General features: G+C 43.1%; 2 protein-coding genes and 1 long non-coding RNA gene across 5 annotated transcripts in view; 2 read left to right on the forward strand and 1 right to left on the reverse strand.

Moving 5' to 3' along the window:
* LOC131200520 (cytochrome P450 2J5-like) overlaps positions 1-5,563 on the forward strand; it is a 36,889-nt gene extending 31,326 nt beyond the window's left edge. The window contains exons 7-9 of the mRNA XM_058187377.1: positions 1,004-1,191; positions 2,342-2,483; positions 5,084-5,563. Coding sequence (XP_058043360.1) covers positions 1,004-1,191; positions 2,342-2,483; positions 5,084-5,268 — 515 coding nt within the window. The 3' untranslated portion in view covers positions 5,269-5,563. The remainder of the gene's footprint in view (positions 1-1,003; positions 1,192-2,341; positions 2,484-5,083) is intronic.
* A 6,452-nt stretch (positions 5,564-12,015) lies between these two features.
* LOC131200529 (uncharacterized) overlaps positions 12,016-24,218 on the reverse strand; it is a 59,902-nt gene continuing 47,699 nt past the window's right edge. The window contains exon 3 of the long non-coding RNA XR_009155643.1: positions 12,016-12,052. This is a non-coding gene — a long non-coding RNA (uncharacterized LOC131200529). The remainder of the gene's footprint in view (positions 12,053-24,218) is intronic.
* Positions 23,613-24,218, forward strand: part of LOC131200522 (cytochrome P450 2J2-like) — a 37,683-nt gene continuing 37,077 nt past the window's right edge. For 2 of the 3 annotated variants that reach the window (XM_058187382.1, XM_058187384.1), the window contains exon 1: positions 23,613-23,917. In XM_058187382.1, the coding sequence (XP_058043365.1) occupies positions 23,747-23,917 (171 nt within the window). In that variant the 5' untranslated portion in view covers positions 23,613-23,746. The remainder of the gene's footprint in view (positions 23,918-24,218) is intronic. The other variant, XM_058187383.1, reaches the window with a different exon arrangement.

The following is a 24,218-nucleotide window of genomic DNA, read 5'->3' on the forward strand; positions in this document are numbered from 1 at the left end:
ATGTTATGTTATGTTATGTTATGTTATGTTATGTTATGTTATGTTATGTTATGTTATGTTATGTTATGTTATGTTATGTTATGTTATGTTATGTTATGTTATGTTATTTTCCATTGCATTGCATTTTATTGTGTGTGTGTGTATGTGTGTATATATGCATGTATGTATACTTGTATGTGTATGTATCTGCCAAAACTCACTGTAAGAGTGATGGGTGATATATAAACTTAATAATTAAAAAATATAAGAAACACAAATAAACATAAGAGGGCTCTGCAAAAATTTGATCCACATTATTTTAAAGAAAGTTATAGAAATATTTTTAACCGAATCAGATCTGCAAACTGTTAGGGCATGAATTCTGAGATTGACTAGACTGAAGAAGATTCAGTAGAATATTTGAACTAAGGCACTAGTTTGCACCAACATTCTGAATCAGTTTGGACTAGATCTAATCAGAACCTAGGAAGCACATTTTTAATCTGCTCTCCTTCGTGATATTTAAAAAGAGGGTAGAACAAGAAGCAATGGGTGGAAACTAATCAAGGAGAGAAGCAAATTAGAACTAAATTTCCTGACAGTTAGAACAATTAATCAGTGGAACGACTTGCCTGCAGAAGTTGTGAATGCTCCAACAATGGAAATTTTTAAGAAAATGTTGGATAACCATCTGTCTGAGATGGTGTAGGGTTTCCTGCCTGGGCAGGGGGTTGGACTAGAAGGCCTCAAGGTCCCTTTCAACTCTGTTGTTGTTGTTGTTGTTGTTGTTGTTATTATTATTGTTATTATTATTGTTGTTGTTGTTGTTGTTGTTGTTGTTGTTATTATTATTATTATTATTATTATTATTATTATTATTATTATTATTATTATTATTATTATAGGATGGGATCACATTTAATGCCCTAAAGGCTGTTCTATGTCCTAAAGTTAAAATTCGGAAACAAATAAATGAAACACAATATTGAGAATGAAGATTCTATTTCCATCATTTCTTTTCTAGAGAAAGTCCAAAAGGAGATTGAAGACGTGTTTGGCCTCTCGGGGTCAATTTCCTATCAGGATCGGAAGAAGCTGCCCTATACCAATGCTGTCATTCATGAAATGCAGCGTGTAAAATATGTCATGCTATTTGGGGCACCCAGGCAAAGTGCAAAGGATGTGAAGTTCAGGGGCTACCTTATTCCAAAGGTGAGAAACAGGCTGCATTCCAGTAACCAGCATGGAAGGAAAAGCAGAATATGGACTAGGACAGACGCTCTCTGTTCAAGAACTGCCAATGCACAATCCAAGGGGCAAGAATAGCAAGCTTTTGTAGGGTATCAATTGCAGGTTTAAATCTAAATACCACTCAGATTTTAAAGCTAGAACCAGTGGTGGGATTCAGCCAGTTTGCACCACTTCGGTGTTGCGTCTTGTCCGCTTTCACCGCAGCCGGGGCCTTCTTATCTGCTTCCGAACGCTGAGGAATGTCCTAGTATGCCTCCCGGCTCCAGCCCTGGCTCCATGCCCAGACAGGCTGAGGAGGAAGAAGTACCTCCAGCCCCCAGCTCTGGCTCCATGCCCAGGCAAACGGAGCAACTAGACCCCTCCCCCTCCCCCACAGCATGTGAGCCTGAGGTAGGTCAATTACCAACAGCTGCAGACTGGAGTGACCCTCGCTTCAGAAGACTTGAAAGGCGGAGGCAACAGAAGGAAGGGAGGGGCAGGCCTGGATAAGTGCTGAGTCATGGAGCCACACCCCATGGCCTATATAAAGGATCTGCTTTCTGGCATTCTCTGAGTCAGGCAAAGTCTAACATATCTTGCTGAAGTCACTTTCTGGTCTCCTGCCTGCCTTGAGAACTTTGCTAGGACTTTGGCAGAGCTGCAGAGGCACGCCTGATTCGGATTTCCCTGACCCGGCCGTCAGCGGAGGAGTGGGACACGACATTCGGGAGAACCGATTGTTAACTTTCTGAGCAGTTTGACAAACTGGTTGTTGGAAGAAATCATTAGGGCAGAGAACCGGTTGTTAAATTACTTGAATCCTACCACTGGCTAGAACATTAAAATATTTTCTATTTATCCTAGGAAGATTATAAGAAATTAAGGGCTGAACGTAAAGTTTAGAACAGAAATCATATGTGGTCATTTTTCTTTGTCCAAATTCAAAGGAAAGGAAGAAAGGAAGCCAAATTTTTGAGCAATTAATGCTCTAACAAACTGCTCTGGAAATTAATAAATAAGGGTCCATAAAAGTAATCTATAAGCAAATGTTTCATCAATATTGTTTAAACATTTTTGCCTGTTTCCTTTATGAAACTGCTATTTTTAGTCATTTCTCTCTTTTTTTTCCCAGGGAAGCATTATTATCGCAGACATGCGTTCTGTTCTCTTTGATCCTGAACTATGGGAGACACCTGAAGAATTCAACCCAAATCACTTTTTAGATAAGGATGGGAAATTCCTTGATCGGAAAGAGTTTCTGCCCTTTGGAATGGGTAAATCCTTGACCCCAAAGCAGTTTATAACTTACAGGAAAGCTAAAGTCCAGAGTGAGCCGAGACTGGCAACTAATGCTAAAATTAACAACAACAGCAAGAACAACAACAACAAAAAAACGTTATTTCAATGTGCAAGGAACAAGAAGAAAGACAAGGAAATGATAGGTCCACTAATGGGAGCAAATGGCAAGTAGGTGATAGGTAGCAGGGAAAAAGCAGAACTGCTTAACGCAGCGGTTCTCAACTTGTGGGTCGGGACCCTGTTGAGGGTCGAATGACGATTTGCCAGGGGTCGCTTAAAACCATCGGAAATATGAGAAGTATACTTGCGAGTCGAAGAATCGTGCTCCAGTGGTTGACTCCACAAGCCAGCTGCAGGCTCTTCAAATCGCTAGCCGAATTCGGCTTCAGGCGCGATGAATTAAAAAAAGAGAGAAATCTTTGCTCTGATGTCTCCCTCTCAAGCCAGCTGCAATCCCTCCCAATCGCTAGCCTAATCTGACTTCAGGCGCGATAAACTTAACAGGGGAGGAGTCTCCGCTTTAATGCCTCCGTCCTCAACGCAATCGCAAGCAGTTCAGATCGCTAGCCAATACGGCTTCAGGCGCGATAAATTTGAAACAAAAATAATTTTACGGTTGGGGGTCACCACATTGTGGGGAATTGTATTAAAGGGATCGCCACATCGTGGGGAATTATATTAAAAGGGTCACAGCACTATAAAGGTTGAGAACCACTGGCTTAACGTCTTCTATGCAACTATTTTTATGCAAAAGGAAGATCCTGCACAAGCAACACTGAAAGCAATAGAGAGAATATCAGTGGTGGGATTCAGCCAGTCCGCACCGCTTCGGGAGAATCGGTTGTTAACTTTCTGAGCAGTTTGGCGAACTGGTTGTTGGAGGAAATCATTAGGGCAGAGAACCGGTTGTTAAATTACTTGAATCCCACCACTGGAGAACAAATCAAAACAGGCACGGAAATGGTAAGAGAATATCTATCCACCCTGGATGAATACAAATCACTTGAACCTCATCTCAGGTTTCTGAAGAAGCTGTCGGATGTAACCATGGGGCCACTGAATGTAATCTTTCAAAGCTCATAAAAGGGAACTACCAGAGCAGTGGGCGTGGCTCGGTGGGCATGGCATGGCTTGGTGGGTGTGGTTTGATGGGCGTGGCATGGCATGGGAAGAATACTGCAAAATCCCCATTTCCTCCCGATCAGCTGGGACTCAGGAGGCAGAGAATAGATGCGGGCGGGGCCAGTCAGAATTTTTGTTACCGGTTCTCCGAATTACTCAGAATTTCCGCTACCGGTTCTCCAGAACTGGTCAGAATCTCCTGAAATCCACCTCCGTACCAGAGGACTGTAAACTGCTGATGCGGTACCAATCTACAAAAAGGGAAAAATGCCTTCAGGAAATTATCGGCCCATAAGCTTGATATTGATACCTGGGGAAAATCCTGGAAAAAGATAATCAAGTGAAGGATAAGTGACCATCCAAAAAATGAAGAAAGTGATCACCGTAAGCCATTATGTGGTTGTTAAAAACAGATTGTGTCACACGAATCTTATTCTTTCGGGCGAAGAGATTGTTTAAAAAATGCTTTTAAAAGTAAAAAAAAGGCTCTGACAATCGCGTGGCTCAGCTGGGCATGTGGGGGGGGGCAGGGATTTTTGCTATCGGTTCTCCGAACCACCTGCCGCCATTTCTACCAGATCGGCCAATCCGGTCCGAACCAGGAGCATTTTACCCCTAGTTTACATCTAGCATAAGTTGTATTAAAGTCACTCCTTAAGGAGTGTTCACAAACAAAGGAAAACTAAGAAAATAATCCTAGGAACTGAATCTGCTAGATGTCAGGCCTGGAACCCATACTAGGCCTTAGGGTTCCAGACACTGCCACATTTTTCCCCTGAAGGGAAGAAGGGGGGTTGAGGGGTATGGTAATATTCTTCAAGCGGTCAAGGTCAGATGGTGTTCACATCTGCAGGAGGAGTGGCGGGAAGATATTTGAATGAACTGGGAGAACGTGGGACCATGTGACCAGCAAAGGGGTTAGGGGGGTGGGACTCTTGGGGTTTGTATAACTGAGAAAAGAATCCGGAAGTTCAGTTTTGGAATTTCACTCATCGTTTCCTTATGCTAGTAAAGAACTCTGAAAGACAATGGCTTCTGAGTTCTTTACTAGCATAAGGAAACTGGCACACGATGAGTGAAATTCCAAAACTGAACTTCCGAATTCTTTTCTCAGTTATACAAACCCCAAGAGTCCCACCCCCCTAACCCCTTTGCTGGTCACATGGTCCCACGTTCTCCCAGTTCATTCAAATATCTTCCCGCCACTCCTCCTGCAGATGTGAACATCATCCGACCTTGACCGCTTGAAGAATGTTACCATACCCCTCAACCCCCCTTCTTCCCCTCAGGGGAAAAATGTGGCAGCATCTGGAACCCTAAGGCCTAGTATGGGTTCCAGGCCTGACACTAGAAGCTACACCATTGTAATTTTTTTCAGATTTCCTTCCTGATGGTGATATACTCTGGAGAACAGATTATTTACCTCTTTATGCATGCTTTGTCTCATCTACAGGTGAACGTGTCTGTGTGGGACAGCAGCTGGCAAGAACTGAGATCTTCATCTTTCTGACCAGCCTGTTGAGGGCCTTCAGCTTCCGGTTGCCTGAAGGAGTGAAAGAACTCAATGAAGAACCTATTGTAAAAGTGACAATGCACCCACGGCCTTACAAACTGTGTGCTATTCCCAAACAGGTTTAAATATATTAAAAAACACCATAAAAAGCATAAAATTAATTCACTATAGTATATGTTTACTTTTGCTATCTTGTATTATTATTATTATTATCCTGTAATAATGAGCTACTCTACACATTGTTTTGCTTCCTTTTATTCTGCATCGTAACTTTTTCAAGCTATTGCTGGGTTCACACAACGTACTGAACCAGGTCAATGAAAGACCAGGAGGTTGTGTATGGAAAAAAAAATGTGCTAAGTAGGTTTGGTGTGTTTTCCCTTTGTCTCCTTTGGGTGAGAATAAAGTCATATCACTTTCTCATTGTCTTTCAGTTTTAATAGATTTCTCCTGTGGGCTTGACTATCCCCAGCCAAAGGAAATTTCAGAGGTAGTCCAAAATGATACCATGCATGAAGGGATGAAATGCTGCTGAAGGAATTAATAGAAGAAGAAAGGATGTGCCACCCATCCACATCCCAGGGCAGAACATCCAATGAGCAACCAATGCATTTTTCATCTCATACTTACACCTGAATGTTGACTGGATCAGGGGTCTCCAACCTTGGTTCCTTTAAGACTTGTGGACTGCAACTTCCAGAGTTCCTCAGCCAGCTTTGCTTATAGGAATTCTGGGAGTTGAAGTCCACAAGTCTTAAAGTGGCCAAGGTTGGATAGCCCTGATCTAGAGCCCTCTCTGGTTACAGTCTAATCACTTTCTAGTCAATTCTTCTCCAAAGGAGGTATTTTTGGCCAATATTACTCCACTTGTCTTTTCTGGCAATTCCTCTCCCAGAATACTTTGATTATTCAAAATCTTTCTCTGAATCAATGTAAAGAAAGAGGCCCTTTAGGGCAGGGGTCTCCAACCCTTGGTCCCTTTAAGACTTGTGGACTTCAACTCCCAGAGTCCCTCAGCCAGCAAAGCTGAGTTTATTTATTTATTTTTATTTTATTTTATTAAATTTTTATACCACTCTTCTCCCGAAGGACTCAGGGCGGTGTACAGTCAGAGATAAAAAAAAATAATATACATACAATTTAAAACCAAAATTTAAAACTAAGCAAATTTCAAAAGGCCAATATTAAAATTTAAAAATTTAAAAACCCTAAGGCAATAAAACCCAATTTAAAATTAATAACACTATTATGCCAGTCGCGCTTGAATAAATAGATGTGTTTTCAGCTCACGGCGAAAGGTCCAAAGATCAGGTACTTGGCGTAAGCCAGGGGGAAGTTCATTCCAGAGCGTCGGGGCTCCAACAGAGAAGGCCCTACTCCTGGGGGCCGCCAGCCGACATTGTTTGGCGGACGGCACCCTGAGAAGACCCTCTCTGTGGGAGCGTACGGGTCGGTGGGAGGCATAAGGTAACAGCAGGCGGTCTCGTAAGTACCCGGGTCCCAAGCCATGGAGCGCTTTAAAGGTGGTGACCAAAATCTTGAAGCGCACCCAAAAGACCACAGGAAGCCAGTGCAAACTGCGTAGTAGCGATGTTACATGGGAGCCACGAGTGGCTCCCATTACTACTCGCGCAGCCGCATTCTGGACTAACTGCAGTCCCCGGGTGCACCTCAATGGCAGCCCCATGTAGAGAGCATTGCAATAATCCAACCGAGACGTAACCAGAGCATGAGTGACCGTGCATAAGGCATCCCGGTCAAGGAAGGGATGCAACTGGCGAACCAAGCGAACTTGTAAAAAGGCCCTCCTGGAGATGGCCGCCAGATGTTCATCAAAGGACAGCCGTCCATCCAGGAGGATGCCCAAGTTGCGTACCACCTCCTTTGGGGCCAATAACTCGCCCCCAACAGTCAGCTGTGGGTGCAGCTTACTGTACCGGGGTGCCGGCATCCACAGCCACTCTGTCTTGGAGGGATTGAGCTTGAGTCTGTTTCTCCCCATCCAGACCCGTACAGCTTCCAAACACCGGGACAGCACTTCGACAGCTTCATTGGGGTGGTCCGGGGTGGAAAAGTACAGCTAAGTATGATCAGCGTACAGATGATAACTCACCCCGAAACCACTGATGACCTCCCCCAGTGGCTTCATATAGATGTTGAACAGGAGAGGTGAGAGAATCGACCCCTGAGGCACCCCACAAGTAAGGCGCCTCGCGGACGACCTCTGCCCCCCTGTCAACACCATCTGCGACCGGTCAGAGAGATAGGAGGAGAACCACCAATAAACGGTGCCCCCCCTCCCAATCCCTCCAACCGGCGCAGCAGGATACTATGGTCGATGGTATCAAAAGCCGCCGAGAGATCTAACAGGACCAAGGCAGAGGAGCAACCCCTATTCCTGGCCCTCCAGAGATCATCTACCAACGCGACCAAAGCCGTCTCTGTGCTATAACTGGGTCGGAAGCCGGACTGGAACGGGTCTAGATAGACAGCTTCCTCCAGATACCGGGGAAGCTGCCATGCAACCACACTCTCTACAACCTTCGCCACAAAGTGAAGGTTGGAGACTGGACGATAATTCCCTAAAATAGCTGGGTCCAGGGAAGGCTTCTTGAGGAGGGGTCTCACCACCGCCTCTTTCAAGGCGGCGGGGAAAACCCCTTCCAACAACGAAGCATTTATAATCCCCTGGAGCCAGCCTCGTGTCACTTCCTGGGTATCCAGCACTAACTAGGAAGGGTCCAGTAAACATGTAGTTGCATGCAACCTCCCCAGCAACCTGTCCACGTCCTCGGGAGCCACAGAATCAAACTCATCCCAAACAACCTCAACAAGACGCGTCTCCGTCATCTCGGTTGGATCATCGCAATTTTGGTCCAAACTATCCCGAAGCTGAACGATTTTATCGTATAGATAACCGTTAAACTGCTCGGCTCGTCCTTGTAAAGGGTCATCCCGTCCCCCCTGATGAAGGAGGGAACGGGTCACCCGAAACAAGGCGGCCGGGCGGTTATCTGCTGATGCAATGAGAGTGGAAACGTACGAACGCTTCGCCTCCCTCATTGCCACTAGGTAGGTCTTAGTAAAAGACCTCACTAGTGTCCGATCAACCTCAGAAGGGCTAGACCTCCAAGTGCTCTCTAAGCGTCTTGAAGTCCACAAGTCTTAAAGGGACCAACGTTGGAGACCCCTGCTTTAGTGTAATGCTGCCTAGTCTCTTTATTATCCCTGTATTCTGGAGTAAATTGTATGAGTTAATTTTGTGAGTGTGACAATGTCCTACATGTCAATGACTACTTCAGCTTCAACCACAACAATACACGAGCACACAATAGATACAAACTTAAGGTAAATCCCACCAAACTCAATTGCAGAAAATACGACTTCAGTAACAGAGTGGTCAATGCCTGGAATGCACTACCTGACTCTGTGGTTTCATCCCCAAATCCCCAAGACTATCTACTGTTGACCTCACCCTGTTCCTAAGAGGTCTTTAAGGGGCGTGCATAAGAGCACCAGCATGCCTACTGTCCCTGTCCTAATGTTTCTTCTATTTCTATCTATTTTATGTATCCAATCCGTGCTTATACTTATTACCTAATACGTTCTTGACAAATAAATAAATAAGTAAAAATAAATAAATATCATTATTAAATGTACGCCTTAATAATAGCAGAGAGACTAAAAAGATTCCTGAACAAATTTATATACCTGGATCAGAATGGTCCCTTACCCAAAAGATAAATCTAAAATACTATGATAATCATCTTGAATACATTGGAATATGATGAAGTACACTCTGAAAAACAGTTAGCACTAATCTTCTTAGACGCACAAAAATCCTTCGATAACCTGCAGAAGTTGTGAATGCTCCAACACTGGAAATTTTTAAGAAAATGTTGGATAGCCATTTGTCTGAAATGGTATAGGGTTTCCTGCCTGGGCAGGGGGTTGGACTAGAAGACCTCCAAGGTCCCTTCCAACTCTGTTATTATTATTTTATTTTTATTTTATTTATTTATTTATTTTGTCACAACAATATATATAAGCATCGTACAAAAGGTTATATAATATATAAACATATATATGAGTAAATATTAGGAGGTATAAGCATATATATATATATATAGGAAGAAGAAAAGAAAAACAATAGGACAGGAACGGTAGGCACGTTTGTGCGCTTATGCATGCCCCTTATGGTCCGCTTAGGAATAATAAAATTATTTTTATTATTATAATAAAATTATTATATTATAAAATATAATATAATAATAATAATAATATATATTATATAATATATTATATATATATAATATTAATATATATATATTATATTAAATTATAATATATTAAAATATATTATTTTATAATAATATAAAATTTTTATAAAATAAAATAATAATAAAATAATAATAAAATAATTATTATTATTATCTAAATTGGCAGTTCATGATACTAAAACTAAAACGTATGGACTTTGGTGAAAAATTTATAAATATGATTAAGGAAATATATTCCAAACAAATGGCGAAAGTGATAGTAAATAGGGATATGGCAGAGAATTTCAACATAAGCATAGATATAACACTTTGGAAGTCTTGATTAGAAAGATCAGATAAGACCCAAGTATAAAAGGTATGGAAATAAAAAGAAAAAAGAAAATTACAAATTCCAGACATTTGTGGATGATCTAGTATTTATCCTAGAAAAACCACTAGAAATGGGATTAATTAATAAAAAATGGGAAATCAATAAAAAAATAGAATATTTTGGTGAAGTAGCAGGATTAAAAATAAACAAAGAAAAGACGAAGATGCTGGTGAAGAATCTTACAAATAAACAGAAAAATGAATTGATTGAAAAGATGGGCATTCAGATAATGGACCTCTGGTGGCACAACAGGCTAATGCAGCCTGTTATTAACAGCAACTGCTTGCAATATTGCAGGTTCAAGTCCCACCAGGCCCAAGGTTGACTCAGCCTTCCATCCTTTATAAGGTAGGTAAAATGAGGACCCAGATTGTTGGGGGGCAATAAGTTGACTTTGTATATAGTATACAAACGGATGAAGACTATTGCTTGACATAGTGTAAGCCGCCCTGAGTCTTCGGAGAAGGGCGGGATATAAATGCAAAAAAAAAAAAGTAAAAAACTAAAATATTTAAGAATCTGGTTAACGGCGAGATATGCAACCATTAAAGAAGATAATTATTTTAAATTAATACAACAAATAAAGATAGACCTGGAAAAATGGAAAAGCCTACATCTGTCAATGGTTGGAAGAATAGCTACAGTAAAAATGAACATTTTGCCGAAGTTATTATTTTTGTTTCAAATAATTCTGATAAAACTACAAAAAGGGTTTTTGGAGGATCCAAACAAATTGATTTTAAAGTTTATTTGGCAAGGAAAAAAGCAAGAATAAAATTTAAAATGGGAAAGAATTAAAGAGAAACATTACCGTATATACTCGAGTATAAGCCGAGTTTTTCAGCACGTTTTTTGTGCTGAAAAACGTCCCCTCGGCTTATACTCGAGTATATACGGCTTATACTCGAGTTTTTTTTTTCTTCTTTTTTTCACATTATACCGGATGGTGCAAACTTGGCGGGCTTTTGCATTAGCGCGGGGAAGCCCTGCCGGTGCAGTGAGAGGGCGGGGCGGGGGAGCCGCCAGCCTTCTCGGCTGAGGGAGGGAGGCTTTCCCTGACCGGTAGCTGCCTCATTTCCCTCCCTCGGCTTATACTCGAGTCCCCAGTTTACCCCAGTTTTTTGGGGTAAAATTGGGGACCTCGGCTTATACTCGGATCGGCTTATATTCGAGTATATACGGTATATGAAAATACCGGTTTGGCTATCCACAATGGAAGCCCTAATACATCCAAATGTTCCTAAACTGGAAAAAATTACAAGATATAAAGATATCCTAAATGAACACAGGGAATTAAAATCGAAACAAGAACTGAAAAATCAAGGACTTGATTTGGCTTAGTGGCCTCTTATGCAAATACAGCCAAGATACAAGAAAGATGCAGAAATGTAGAGATTTTACAAAGAACCTTCAGAACTAGATCAAATATTTTTAGGGACAGATGATAAACTAATAATATATATATAGCTACCTGTTGAATTTTAAAATGGAAGAAGAACAAGTAAAAGAAACCATGATAGTATGGTCCAAAAAAATTTGGATATTCTATTTGTTGTTAGTTGCGAAGTCGTGTCCAACCCATTGCGACCCCATGGACAACGTTCCTCCAGGCCTTCCTGTCCTCTACCATATTCTATAGAATTAGATAAATGGCAAAAACACTGGGAAAGAAACTATAAATTGATGAAGTCAACAGCTTACAAAGAAAATCTCTACAAAATGTTTTATAGGTGGCATGTGCAAGACTGGAAAAGATTTTCCAAAATGTATCTCCCAGATGTTGGAAAAGTAAAAAAAACAAAATGCACCAGTACCGTATATGTGGTACCTTGCTCAATAGTAGTACCTGTGAGAGGGATCTTGGAGTCCTAGTGGATAACCATTTAGATATGAGCCAGCAGTGTGCAGCAGCTGCTAAAAAAGCCAACACAGTTCTGGGCTGCATAAACAGAGGGATAAAATCAAGATCACGTAAAGTGTTAGTGCCACTTTATAATGCCTTGGTAAGGCCACACTTGGAATATTGCATCCAGTTGTGGTCTCCACGATGTAAAAAAGATGTTGAGACTCTAGAAAGAGTGCAGAGAAGAGCAACAAAGATGATCAGAGGACTGGAGGCTAAAACATATGAAGAACGGTTGCAGGAACTGGGTATGTCTAGTTTAATAAAAAGAAGGACTAGGGGAGACATGATAGCTGTGTTCCAATATCTCAGGGGTTGCCACAAAGAAGAGGGAGTCGGGCTGTTCTCCAAAGCACCTGAGGGTAGAACAAGAAGCAATGGGTGGAAACTGATCAAGGAGAGAAGCAACTTAGAACTAAGGAGAAATTTCCTGACAGTTAGAACAATTAATAAGTGGAACGACTTGCCTTCAGAAGTTGTGAATGCTCCAACACTGGAAATTTTTAAGAAAATGTTGGATAACCATCTGACTGAGATGGTGTAGGGTTCCTGCCTAGGCAGGGGGTTGGACTAGAAGGCCTCCAAGGTCCCTTCCAACTCTGTTGTTATGTTATGTTATGTTAAATAGGTACCGGGTTCTTACTATTATATGAGGTGGATTTGTCCTATGGCAAAAAAAATTATTGGTTAAAAATAAAAATGTGGCTAGAAGAAATGATAAAACAACAAATAGACCTAAAAGCAGAGATGTTCTTGTTGAGTATCCTACTGGAGAAATATAACAAAAGAAATACATATTTAATTTTACATGTGGTAACAGCAGCAAGAATTTTGTATGTACAAAACTGGAAAAATGAAAATACACCTATAGAGGAAAATATAATAAAGAAAATACTAGAATGTGCTGAGATGGATAGATTATCATTGAATATTAAGGATAAGGGAGGAAACAATACTTTTTAACTTGGGAATTATTCTATCAATGATTAGAAAAGAGAAGAAGAAGTTAGAAATTTACAGTTAAGGAGGACATGTAAATAAAAATGAAATAAATGTGTAATTAAATAATGAGGATAAGTAAACATTATGATTAATAGATGATAATGGTTACGTGATAATTATATGATGATTATAATACTTGATATTATTAATTAATTATAGACAAAACTGAACAAAGTGTTTAATTAAATAACAGAAAATGTTTAATAAGGAGATGTGAAGATTATGGTGAATAGATTTTGAGAATAATAGTTATAGCTATTGTGTGTATAGGATTTATTATATTTATTTATTATATTTATTATATTTTTTATATTATATTTATTATATTATATTATATATATGTATTTAAAAGAGAGTATACCCAGTCAGCAAACTGCCATTGTGGATATGGAAATTTTATATATAACAAAGAAAATTGCATAATAATAATAATAATAATAATAATAATAATAATAATAATAATAATAATAATAATAATAATAATAATAATAATAATAATGGTTGATACGGGTTGTTGCCAGTGTGATTGATACCTACGATGCTGACAGCAACCTGTATCAACCATTAGCACCAGTGAACAGTATTTGTGATACCATCCTAAACACTTGGGAAGTGTTCGACTAGTAATCTGTGATACGAATCCAGCATAGTTATCTTGTTTGCTGTATATACTGTCATTTTGTGTAAATAAAATAACAACAACAACAACAACAACAACAACAATAATAATAATAATAATATAATGGTTGATACGGGTTGATACCTAGGACGCTGGCAGCAACCCGTATCAACCATCAGCACCAGTCAATGGTATTTGTGATGCATTTTTGAATGTTCAGTTGACTGAGTTTCATGCTTAATGAATAAAGTAAATAATAATAATAATAATAATAATAATAGGAGATAACTGGAGTCTTATCCATGAACTTGAACATGAACATGAACATGGATAAGAACTCTTATCCATGGAGGCACCCAACTAGCATAAAAGTGGTCCTATGAAAGGATAATTGTGGAATGACCCAAGGAACCAAGTGAAACATGAGTTATTCTTAGAATCCTGCTGTGTACCTAAGGAGCTAAGGAAAACATCTTGAACCCAAGAACAATGGCCAATGTGAGCTGTGAGAGTAAAAAAAACCACCAAACCTCTCAGATAAAAAAGGAGGAGACAATGAACAATAAAAAGCAGATTTATTTTAAAGATATATACCAAACGCTTTTGCAAAAGGTTTCTCTGAGCAAAGGGAGATACATGGATACATGGTATAAATAAATTTTCAAACAGTCAGCAAAACAATTAAACACCCCCAGCTATCGGACGTCACGTATGTTGGGGTTTTTTTGGTTGTTTTTTTTTTTTTTTTTGCATTTATATCCCACCTTTCTCCGAAGACTCAGGGCGGCTTACACTATGTTAGCAATAGTCTTCATCCTATTTGTATATTTATATACAAAGTCAACTTATTGCCCCCAACAATCTGGGTCCACATTTTACCTACCTTATAAAGGATGGAAGGCTGAGTCAACTTTGGGCCTGGTGGGACTTGAACCTGCAGTAATTGCAAGCAGCTGTGTTAATAACAGACTGTCTTACCAGTCTGAGCCACAGAGGCCCCTGTTTTCTGGCTACTCCTGTTAAGTTCGGGCAATGAAGAGGCAGGAGACCAGTGAGTGACAACAGCTCTTTAGTTTATTGTGATCCCAGCAAGGACAACCGGCAAAAACCCCTCTTTAAATACTCTTTTGGTTGAGGCTTCAACCAATCAGCAACATACAATTTTCCCGCCCAAAATTCCCTCTCAAAGTTCAAATACATTACACTCCTTCCCTCCCAGAACGCTTTGTACCTCTATTTACATAATATTTGCATGCTATTTCTCTACGTAGTCACGCAGGTAGACAGGGTGTCTCCTAACTCTTTCTGACCTGCGCAGTTCATTCTCTGGGAGAGAGTCGAGCTGGTCGGAGGGACTGTTTGTTCCTCCCAGCTCCTCCTCTAGGCCGTCCGGCCCTGGATTATTGGCTGAGTCTTCCCTGCTGTCTTCAGGAGGAACCGGTTGGCGTCACTGGACTTCATCGGAATCAGATAAGTCCTCCGCTCGCCTCGGGTTTGAGTCAGCAGCAGATTCAAACAATTGGTAGTCAGGGCCTGGTTGTTTGGTTTCTAGTTTGTTTGGTATACGTTTTCTTAACTGGTCTATGTGGCGTTTCCATACCCGGCCGTCCTCCATGTCTCCTACGTATGATTTGGGTCCGGTTATGCCCAGAATTTCCCCCTTTAACCATGTTGGGCCCTCGCTATAGTTGTGTGCCCATACTGGGTCCCCCACTGTCATTTCCCTGGTTTTTCCTTGAATACCCTTGTACCCGTCTGGGGTATAAGTTGGGTTTAGTCGGTCTAGTGGGCACCTGAGTTTCCTGCCCATTAAGAGTTCCGCTGGGCTGCGGCCAGTTGTTACACAAGGGGTCCTATGTTGTACGGCCAGGAAGATGTCTATTTTCGTTTGCCAGTCGCCTGGACTTATCCTAGATAGCGCTTCCTTGGTGCTCCGAACGAAACGTTCTGCAAGTCCGTTCGTCGCCGGGTGGAAAGGCGCCGAGAGGACATGTCTGATGCCCTCTCCCGCTAAATACCCCTCAAACTGGTTTGCCGTGAATTGCGGGCCGTTGTCGGAGACTAGGGTGTCGGGCAGGCCGTGTGTTACGAATAGATGCCTTAGGACTGTGATTACTGCTTCGGCCGTTGTGCTTTTCATGAGGATGATTTCTAACCATTTTGAGTAGGCATCTACTACAATTAAAAAGGTCTGCCCATGGAACAGCCCCGCAAAATCTATGTGAATCCTGGACCATGGCCCCTGGGGTTTCTCCCACTCTCTAACTGGGGCTGTAGGGGGTAGCGGCCTCGACTCTTGGCAGGATTGGCATTTCCCTACCCTGTCACTGATGTCCTTATCCATTAGGGGCCACCATACATAACTCCTCGCTAAACTCTTCATCCTCACAATCCCTGGGTGGCCCACATGCAACAGTTCCAACACATTTTCGCGCAATTTTTCTGGGATAACCACCCTATCCCCCCATAACAGACACCCCCCTTGAACCGACAGTTCTGATCGTTTTTTCGCAAAGTCTTTGAAACGCTCGCCCGGTGCAGCGGGCCAACCCCTTTGCACCCAACCGATTACAGTCCGTATTGTAATGTCCCTGTATGATGCCCTAGCCCAGGGGTGTCCAAAGTTTTTTTGGTGAGGGCCAAATACAGAAAAATAAGCAAAGGCCCGGGCCACACCATTGAACGGGGGGGGGGGGCTATTTTTTTTGGTACCAGTTCTGTGGGCGTGGCTTATTTTGGGGTATGGCTTGGTGGTCATGTGACTGGTGGGCGTGGCTAACTGCTCATGTGACTGAGTGGATGTGGCTATGGGCATAGAAACTACTCAGAGGGCTAAAAAAAGTAATTTTTGACCAGTCCTCACATTTATGACCATCCTCACATTTATGCCCATTGCAGCATTTTTAACAACCATATCACTCATTTCACAACTGCTTCTCTTCACCATGGTTACAAGATAGGGTGCAAAATGTAAAGATAGTTGTAGGTGTGAGGACCAGTCAAAAGTGTGAGGACAGGTCAAAAATAACTTTTTCAGCCCTCTGAGTAGTCCTTATGCACAACACACAATGCTGCAACAGGCATAAATGATGACCGGTCATAAGTGTGAGGACTGGTCAAAAGTGTGAGAACCTGTCAGAAATCACTTTTTTCAGCCGTCTGGGTAGTCCCTATGCACAGTTTAGGCTTAAGTATACGAAAGTTTGGTGGTTGAGACACGAAGGACTTCACAGAGATGGCTATCAGTCATTCTGGATCTCAGTCTGCTTTTGTTCTGATTTAACAGAGAAAATGTTTGTTCACATATGTATGTTGAGCCGAACAGGCTCATCATACTTTTTGCGTGGCGTCTCATCAGAGGAAACTTGGCATGATCCAAATTCTGATAGAAGTCAGGGAGGGAGAGAAGCTGATGTTGACTCTTCAGAGAATCATCACATTGCATTTCAATCAGTTCTAACTGCAGACTCTCCTCCACTTCTTCTGCATCCACCAGGAAGGGGGTCAAGAACAGCTTGATTTGTTTTTCAATGACAGAAAAATCTTGAAAACGCTGGTTGAATTCTGTCACAAGAGATGTAATTACAGAAACATATTTCTCCTTTTTAGCAGAAAGGTCTGCCTTTGGAAAAGCAGACTTGATTTCAGACAGCGCAGGGAAGTGTGCAGCATTAAAGCTTCGTAGTTGTGTCTCAAACAGGCGGAGCTTTACACAGAAGGCTTTCATGTGCGCATACAGGTGTGACACCAGCTGTTCTTTGCCTTGTAGGTTCTTGTTCAGTGTATTCAGATGATGAGTAAGATCAACTAAAAATGCCAGGTCTGCCAGCCACAGAGGGTCACTCAGTTCATGAAGAGGTCGGTCCTTCTCTTTCAAAAACTTGTCAATTTCTGATCTCAGCGAATAAAACCGCTGCAGCACAGAGCCGCAGCTGAGCCAGCGCACATCAGAGTGGTAGAGTACATCCCCATATTCAGCATCCACGTCAGATAAGAAAGCTTGAAATTTCCTGTGGTACAGTCCTCTAGCTCGAATTATGTTGACAGTTTTTACAACAGTGTTCATCACATCGCCCAGCTGGACAGTCTTGGCACACAGTGCTTCTTGGTGGATTATACAGTGCATCCTAACAGCCTCACCTCCGCTCTCTTTTACCTTGACGCACACCATGGATGCCATTCCTTTGCGCTCACCCGTCATGGCCGGAGCTCCATCCGTTGTTACTCCACAGAGCTTGTCCCATTTAAGCCCCATCTTTTCAACTGCCTCTGACACAGCGTCAAAAATATTTCCACCCGTCGTTGTGCCTTTTAGGCTCATCATATCAAGCAGCTCCTCCATTACAGCAAAATTATCATCGACTCCCGCAAAAAATTAAAAGCTGTGCGGTGTCTGTGGCGTCTGTGCTCTCATCGCATGCTATCGAGTAAAAATCAAAAGTACAAGCTTTCTCTCTCAGCTGAAGTTTCAGGTTAGCTGACAAGTCCTCGATTCTCCGCACCACTGTATTTCTGGATAAGGTCACGTTGTTGAAATCCTGCACTTTTTCCAGGCACATTACTTCTGTGACTTTGATGAGGCACTGCTTTATGAAATCACCGTCTGAGAACGGTTTGCCATGCTGGGCAATAAGTTTTGCGACTTCATAGCTTCCTGCTGTGGCGTTTTCCTGTATTTTGTTAGCACGAAATAAAAACTGTTGTTGAGCTTGCAGGCTAGCTGCCATTTGCTTGAATTTCTGTGCTCGTTTGGCACCTGTGTATGATGCGTAGATCTGATGCTTGGTCTCATAGTGCCGACGGACATTATACTCTTTCATCACGGCAACATCTTCATTGCAAATCAAACAGACACACTTTCCGTTGATTTCTTTAAAGAAATATTCATTTTCCCACCGTGTTTGAAATCTTCTACACTCACTTGCTATCTTGCGTTTCTTCGGTGCTGCCATTTCTGGTGACTCGTGGTAAATATTTAGGACTATATCAGAGGCCTGAAAACCTGGGACATTACAATACAGATGGATACAGTCAGTCTACTAAAAAGCAACAATATGTGGATATCATCTTCATTTAAGGGGGGAAAATGTTTCATATTCATTCATCTTGGCCAGGGGTGTCCAAACTTGGTCTCTTTAAGGCTTGTGGGCTTCAACTCCCAGAGTCCTCAGCCAGCAAAGCTGGCTGAGGAACGCTGGGAATTGAAGTCCACAAGTCTTAAAGAGACCAGGTTTGGACATCCCTGATCTTGGCTTTTGTTTTGTATTTGGTATGAACTTGAAACTCCCTTCGTTATTCCCTGCCCAAGGGGTGGAGGCGCGAGGAGCCTCACCAGGCGGCCCGAGGAAGGTGAGGGTAGAACTGCTGGGGTCGGGCACAGCCAGCAGCCTCTTTCTCGCTCGCCGCCTCCTCCGCCCCCTCCCTTCATTATTCCCCGCCCATGGGGAGGAGCCGCGAGCCTCGCAGCGAACCACCGGGCAAGCACTGGGAGGCGGCCGAAAAGGGCCATATTCAGTTATACTTTCAAAATTTGCTGCGGGCCAATAAAAACTGACCCGCGGGCTGCAGTTGGCCCGCGGGCCGTAGTTTGGACACCCCTGCCCTAGCCACTTGCTTGGATGTGACTGGGCCAGAGTCCAAAGAGTCAATTAGCAAGACGGGTGTCCCCGGGGTTGGGTCTTCAATTGTCTCTGGTAAAGGGCATCTGCTCAGAGCGTCCGCATGCCCTAAGTCTTTTCCTGGGCGGTGGAGCAATTTGTAGGAGTATGCCGCTAGGAAAATAGTCCATCGGGTCAGCCTGGGAGAAAGTGCCACGGGTATTGGGCGGTCACCCACTAAGAGTCCTAGAAGGGGTCTGTGGTCCTTGACTATCTCGAAATCTCGCCCGAACAAGTATTCGTGGAATTTCTTAACCCCGGAGACTATGGCCAATGCCTCCCTATCTAGCTGGCTGTAGTTCCTTTCCCCAGAGGACATTGTCCGGGAATAATACGCTATAGGGGCTTCTGTTCCATTCGGTAACCTATGGCTGAGCACAGCCCCCACCCCATATGGTGATGCATCGCAAACTAGTACTAGTGGCAACGTGCCATTGTACTGGATGAGGAGGCTATCGCTGGACAAAAGGTTTTTTACCCCCTCAAATGCCCTAGCCTCTTCTCTGCCCCAGGACCACACAGCTTTCTTTGCTAGCAACTTATGTAGCGGTTCGGCTACTGTTGCTTTATTCTTTAAGAATGCCGCATAGAAATTAACAAGCCCCAAGAATGCCTGTAATTCTGTTTTATTTTTGGGGGCTGGGGCCTTTCTAATGGCCCGTACCTTGCTCTCCGTGGGGTGGATCCCTTCCCTGTCTATTCGGTATCCTAGGAATTCTACAGATTTCACCCCAATGTGGCATTTGTTGAGCTTAACTTTAAGCCCAGCAGACCTAAAAATGCCCAATACCTACCTTAGTTTTAACCCGAGTTCCTCTAAGTTTTCAGTTGATACCAATACATCGTCGAAATATGGTACCACTCCTGGTAGGCCCTGTAATAATCGCTCCATTAGGTTCTGGAAGAGCCCTGGGGCCACGCTAACTCCGAACTGGAGTCGTGTACATTTGAAAGCCCCGCGGTGCGTGACAATTGTCTGCGCCTCGGCTGTGCTGCTATCTACTGGTAGCTGCTGGTAGGCTTGAGCCAAATCAAGTTTGGCGAAGACCTGCCCTTGCCCTAATGAGTGCAGCAAATGTTGCACTACTGGAATGGGGTATGCACTTTTCTGCAATGCTTTGTTAAGCGTTGCTTTGTAGTCAGCGCAAATCCGGACCGATCCGTCCGGTTTAACTGGGGCCACTATGGGTGTCTCCCATTTTGCATGATCGATGGGGACTAGTATTCCCTGGCTTACTAGCTTGTCTAATTCTCGGTCAATTTTGGGCTTTAGGGCGAATGGAACCCTCCTAGCCTTTAACCGGATGGGGGCGACTTGGGGGTCAAGGTTGAAAGAAATAGGGGTCCCCACGTATTTGCCCAGGCAATCCTTGAAGACGTCCTCGAACTCCTTCAGCAGTTCATCTTTGAGGATGACGTCGTTCCTGTGGACCCCGGTCACTCCCATGCCCAAAGCTCGGAACCAGTCCAGCCCTAGCAAGTTCGGTAGAGTTCCATTTACTATGGTGATTGGCAGGGTCTTTTTGAATTGTCCGTATTTGACTTGGACGGAGGTGACTCCTCGAACAGGGATCCGATTCCCTTGGTAGTCTTGCACTCTCAGCTTCTGGGTTTGTAGCTGGCGTTTTGCGATGGCTGGCAAGTCTCTCACGATGGTGTCCCAGGACATAATTGTAATTGACGACCCAGTGTCTACTTCCATTTGGCACTGCACCCCTTCAATGTAGACTTGGGTAAATATTTTCTTCTCTAGTCGTGTCGATGCGTGGCCCACTCTCACAGTGGTCTGGTTTAACTTCGCGCCCTTTTTAAATGGACCAATCCCGGGCCGCTTCACTGCTCCCGCGCTCTGATTGGTCGGTTTGAATTTTTGGCGGGAAGGTTGGGGGGCTCGGCAGGCCCTAGCTATGTGTCCTTTTTTCACACCGACAAACCGTCCTTGAATCTGCAGTTTTGCCGTTGGTGTTAGCCCCCACACCTCACATATTCGTCCCGGTCACCTCTCTCCAGCCTCCCAGTGTGGAACACCTCTTCCTCTTCCTCACCTTCCGATTCGGCCTGGACTTCCTCGCTGTGGACCGGTGTAGTCTTTGTCCCGGCACCCTGCGCGTTTGGCTTTTGCAAGGTCTCCGCCGCCTTGGTGGACATCTCGTGAGCTCTGGCTTCGTCCAGGGCTATCGCTAAAGTCAGGTTGCTTTTAGACAGCAGCCGCCTTTGTAGTCTGATGTCCCTGACCCCACAAATGAGTTGTTCGAGTAAGGAATCCTCCAAATCTCTGTACTCACAGTGGTTTGCGGCTTTCCTCAACGCGGCCATGTACACGCTTATCGATTCGCCCTCTCGCTGTACCCGTTGCCTCAACTCGAACCGTTGGACGAACTTTGAGGGTACCGGTGCGTAGTGCGCTCGAAGTGTTGTTTGTAGTGTTTGCCACGGTACCAATTGTACCGGCGTTGGCCCTGAGAGTGACTCCGCAGTATCGAAGACCTCTGGACCGCAGTGGCTCAGGAAGTACACTCGCTTCCGATTATCCGAGACTCCCTGTAGTTCGTTTGCTTCGAGGAAACACTCGAAACGAGCCATGTACGACCCCTATTTCTCCTTTGCTGGGTCAAATGGCGCTGGTGGCGTGTAGCTGGACATCGCTATTTTCCGCCCTTGAGAACTGGCTGGGTTCGCGAATTCCTGGTTCCTTCAGCTCTTTAACAATCTCACTGCCTCAACATCCCACCTTCGTCGCCAAATGTTAAGTTCGGGCAATGAAAAGGCAGGAGACCAGTGAGTGACAACAGCTCTTTAGTTTATTGTGATCCCAGCAAGGACAACCGGCAAAAACCCCTCTTTAAATACTCTTTTGGTTGAGGCTTCAACCAATCAGCAACGTGCAATTTTCCCGCCCAAAATTCCCTCTCAAAGTTCAAATACATTACAACTCCGCAACAATTTCCCGAAGTAGAAATCGTCATATGTCAGTGGTAGTCAACCTGGTCCCTACTGCCCACTAGTAGGTGCTCCAGCTTTCATGGTGGGCGGTAGGGGTTTTGTCCGATACTGAAGCACTTTCCTTTTTTTTTTAATTTAATTAACTTTAAAAAAAAATTCATAGCATTATTTAAAAACATTTTCATTAGGTTTTCATAAAATTCCCCGTGACAATTTAAATTTCTGAAAATATACTATTTGTATTGCCCGCGCATAAGTTTAGTTCACGTCATGTAAGTGAAAGTAAATGGCGCTATAGTGCGACCGCAAACAAAAGAGCCTTGTCCCACAATAGCTGGCGCATCTCCCCCCACACCACCCAGCTGTAACAGACAAACAGAGCTGGTAGCCGGCGCTCCCCCCCCAAACCCAATCCACGATGTGCGAGAGGCATGTGCAGACAACAATACACAGCGCATTACTGTGGAACTGGTGGGTGGTTAGAAAATTTTACTACTAACAGAGATACAAAAGTGGGCAGTAGGTATAAAAAGGTTGACTACCCCTGTCATATGTCTTCATAACAATACAATTAATCCGAACATGACAGCTTCCTTCCTTCTTTAATATAGCCACGGTCAGCTTGATCTGGCTTAGAATGTACTATTCAAATTTATAGTGCAATTTGTCACAGAAAAGCTCATACATAGATCCTTATCTTAATATCATACCCAGCTGGTTAGCTAAGGTTAGCTGAGGTTATGGGAAATGCAAATATGGAGTCTTATTCTTTACAGGAATAATTCTATTTCTCTCATGAGCTTAGATTTCTTTTTAATGATTCAGCTTTCAGTTTGTTTAGAATAAAATGTATCGAGGCATTAAATTAATTAAAATTAATGGGGAGGAAAGGGGAGGAAAGCTATGGCAAATCTAGATAGCATACTAAAAAGCAGAGACATCACCCTGCCAACAAAAGTGCGTATAGTCAAGGCTATATTTTTCCAAGTTGCAATGTATGGCTGTGAAAGTTGGACCATAAGAAAGGCTGAGCGTGAAAGTATCGAGGCCTTTGAATTCTGGTGCTGGAGAAGACTTCTGTGAGTCCCTTGGACTGCAAGGCGAATAAACAAGTCAGTCCTGGAGGAGATCAACCCTGACTGCTCTTTAGAAGGCCAGATCCTGAAGATGAAACTGAAATACTTTGGCCACCTAATGAGAAGGAAGGACTCACTGCAGAAGAGCCTGATGCTGGGAGAGATTGAGGGCAAAAGAAGAAGGGGACAGCAGAAAACAAGGTGGCTGGATGGAGTCACTGAAGCAGTAGGCATGGGTTTAAATGGACTCCAGAGGATGGTAGAGGACAGAAAGGCCTGAAGGAACCTTGTCCATGGGGTTGCGATGGGTCGGACACAACTTCACAACTAACAACAAGAAGTATCGAGGCAATCAGTAATTTGATTGTAAGGGGGGGGGGGAAGAATAATAAAAGTATTGACCCAGAAGGCAAAAGACAATATCACGTAGGTTTGCTAGGTATTACTCAAGCCACTTGATCAAAATTGGGTTTAATGATATTCCAGAGTTGGGCAATTGTTCTTGGTAAAACTCTAGCATGAATCGTCTCCAGATATGGTCATGGGAGGTAGCTGGATTGATGATCCCATTTTTAATTTGGCATCGCTAAGCATCTATAGCTCACTATCTATACATCAGCGCTTGGATTAAGGACAATAGCTGCAGGATGTTTTCCCAAGAATGAAATATATAAAATAGGAAGAAAAGCAAAAAAGGAGACAATCACCTTCAGATCAACCAGAAAGTCTCAAAGATAAAGTCCCAGCAAGAAAATGACGGTTGTAGGGATATTTTTGTTTATTTTGCTGCTTGCGCTGCTAATTTTTCTCTTCCTGAAACAACTCTGGTCTCGAAGACATCTGCCTCCCGGTCCTTTGGCTCTACCTCTCATCGGGACCTTGTGGGCTGATGGGTTTTCGTTCCGTGAAGATTATTTCCATAAGGTATTTCATTCTAAATAATCATGCTGTAATAGGCAAAATGATTCTCAATGGGAGGTGGGGAGGGGTTTGTACCACAACTGTAAACGAATATAGTAAAACTCAGTAAAACATTCCTGCATGATAAGGAATGTCATTAATCAAATCATAGTGGTGACACTTGTTGAATTCATTTTTTCATTGTGCCAGAATTTTCAAGTCAAGACCTGCTCACCAACATTTCACAGAGCAAGGACGTGAAATTTAGTTTAGTTTATTTAGTTTATTTAGATTTTTATACCTCCCTTCTCCCGAAGGACTCAGG

Source organism: Ahaetulla prasina, chromosome 6, assembly GCF_028640845.1.
Source record: "Ahaetulla prasina isolate Xishuangbanna chromosome 6, ASM2864084v1, whole genome shotgun sequence".
Taxonomy (NCBI): domain Eukaryota; kingdom Metazoa; phylum Chordata; class Lepidosauria; order Squamata; family Colubridae; genus Ahaetulla; species Ahaetulla prasina.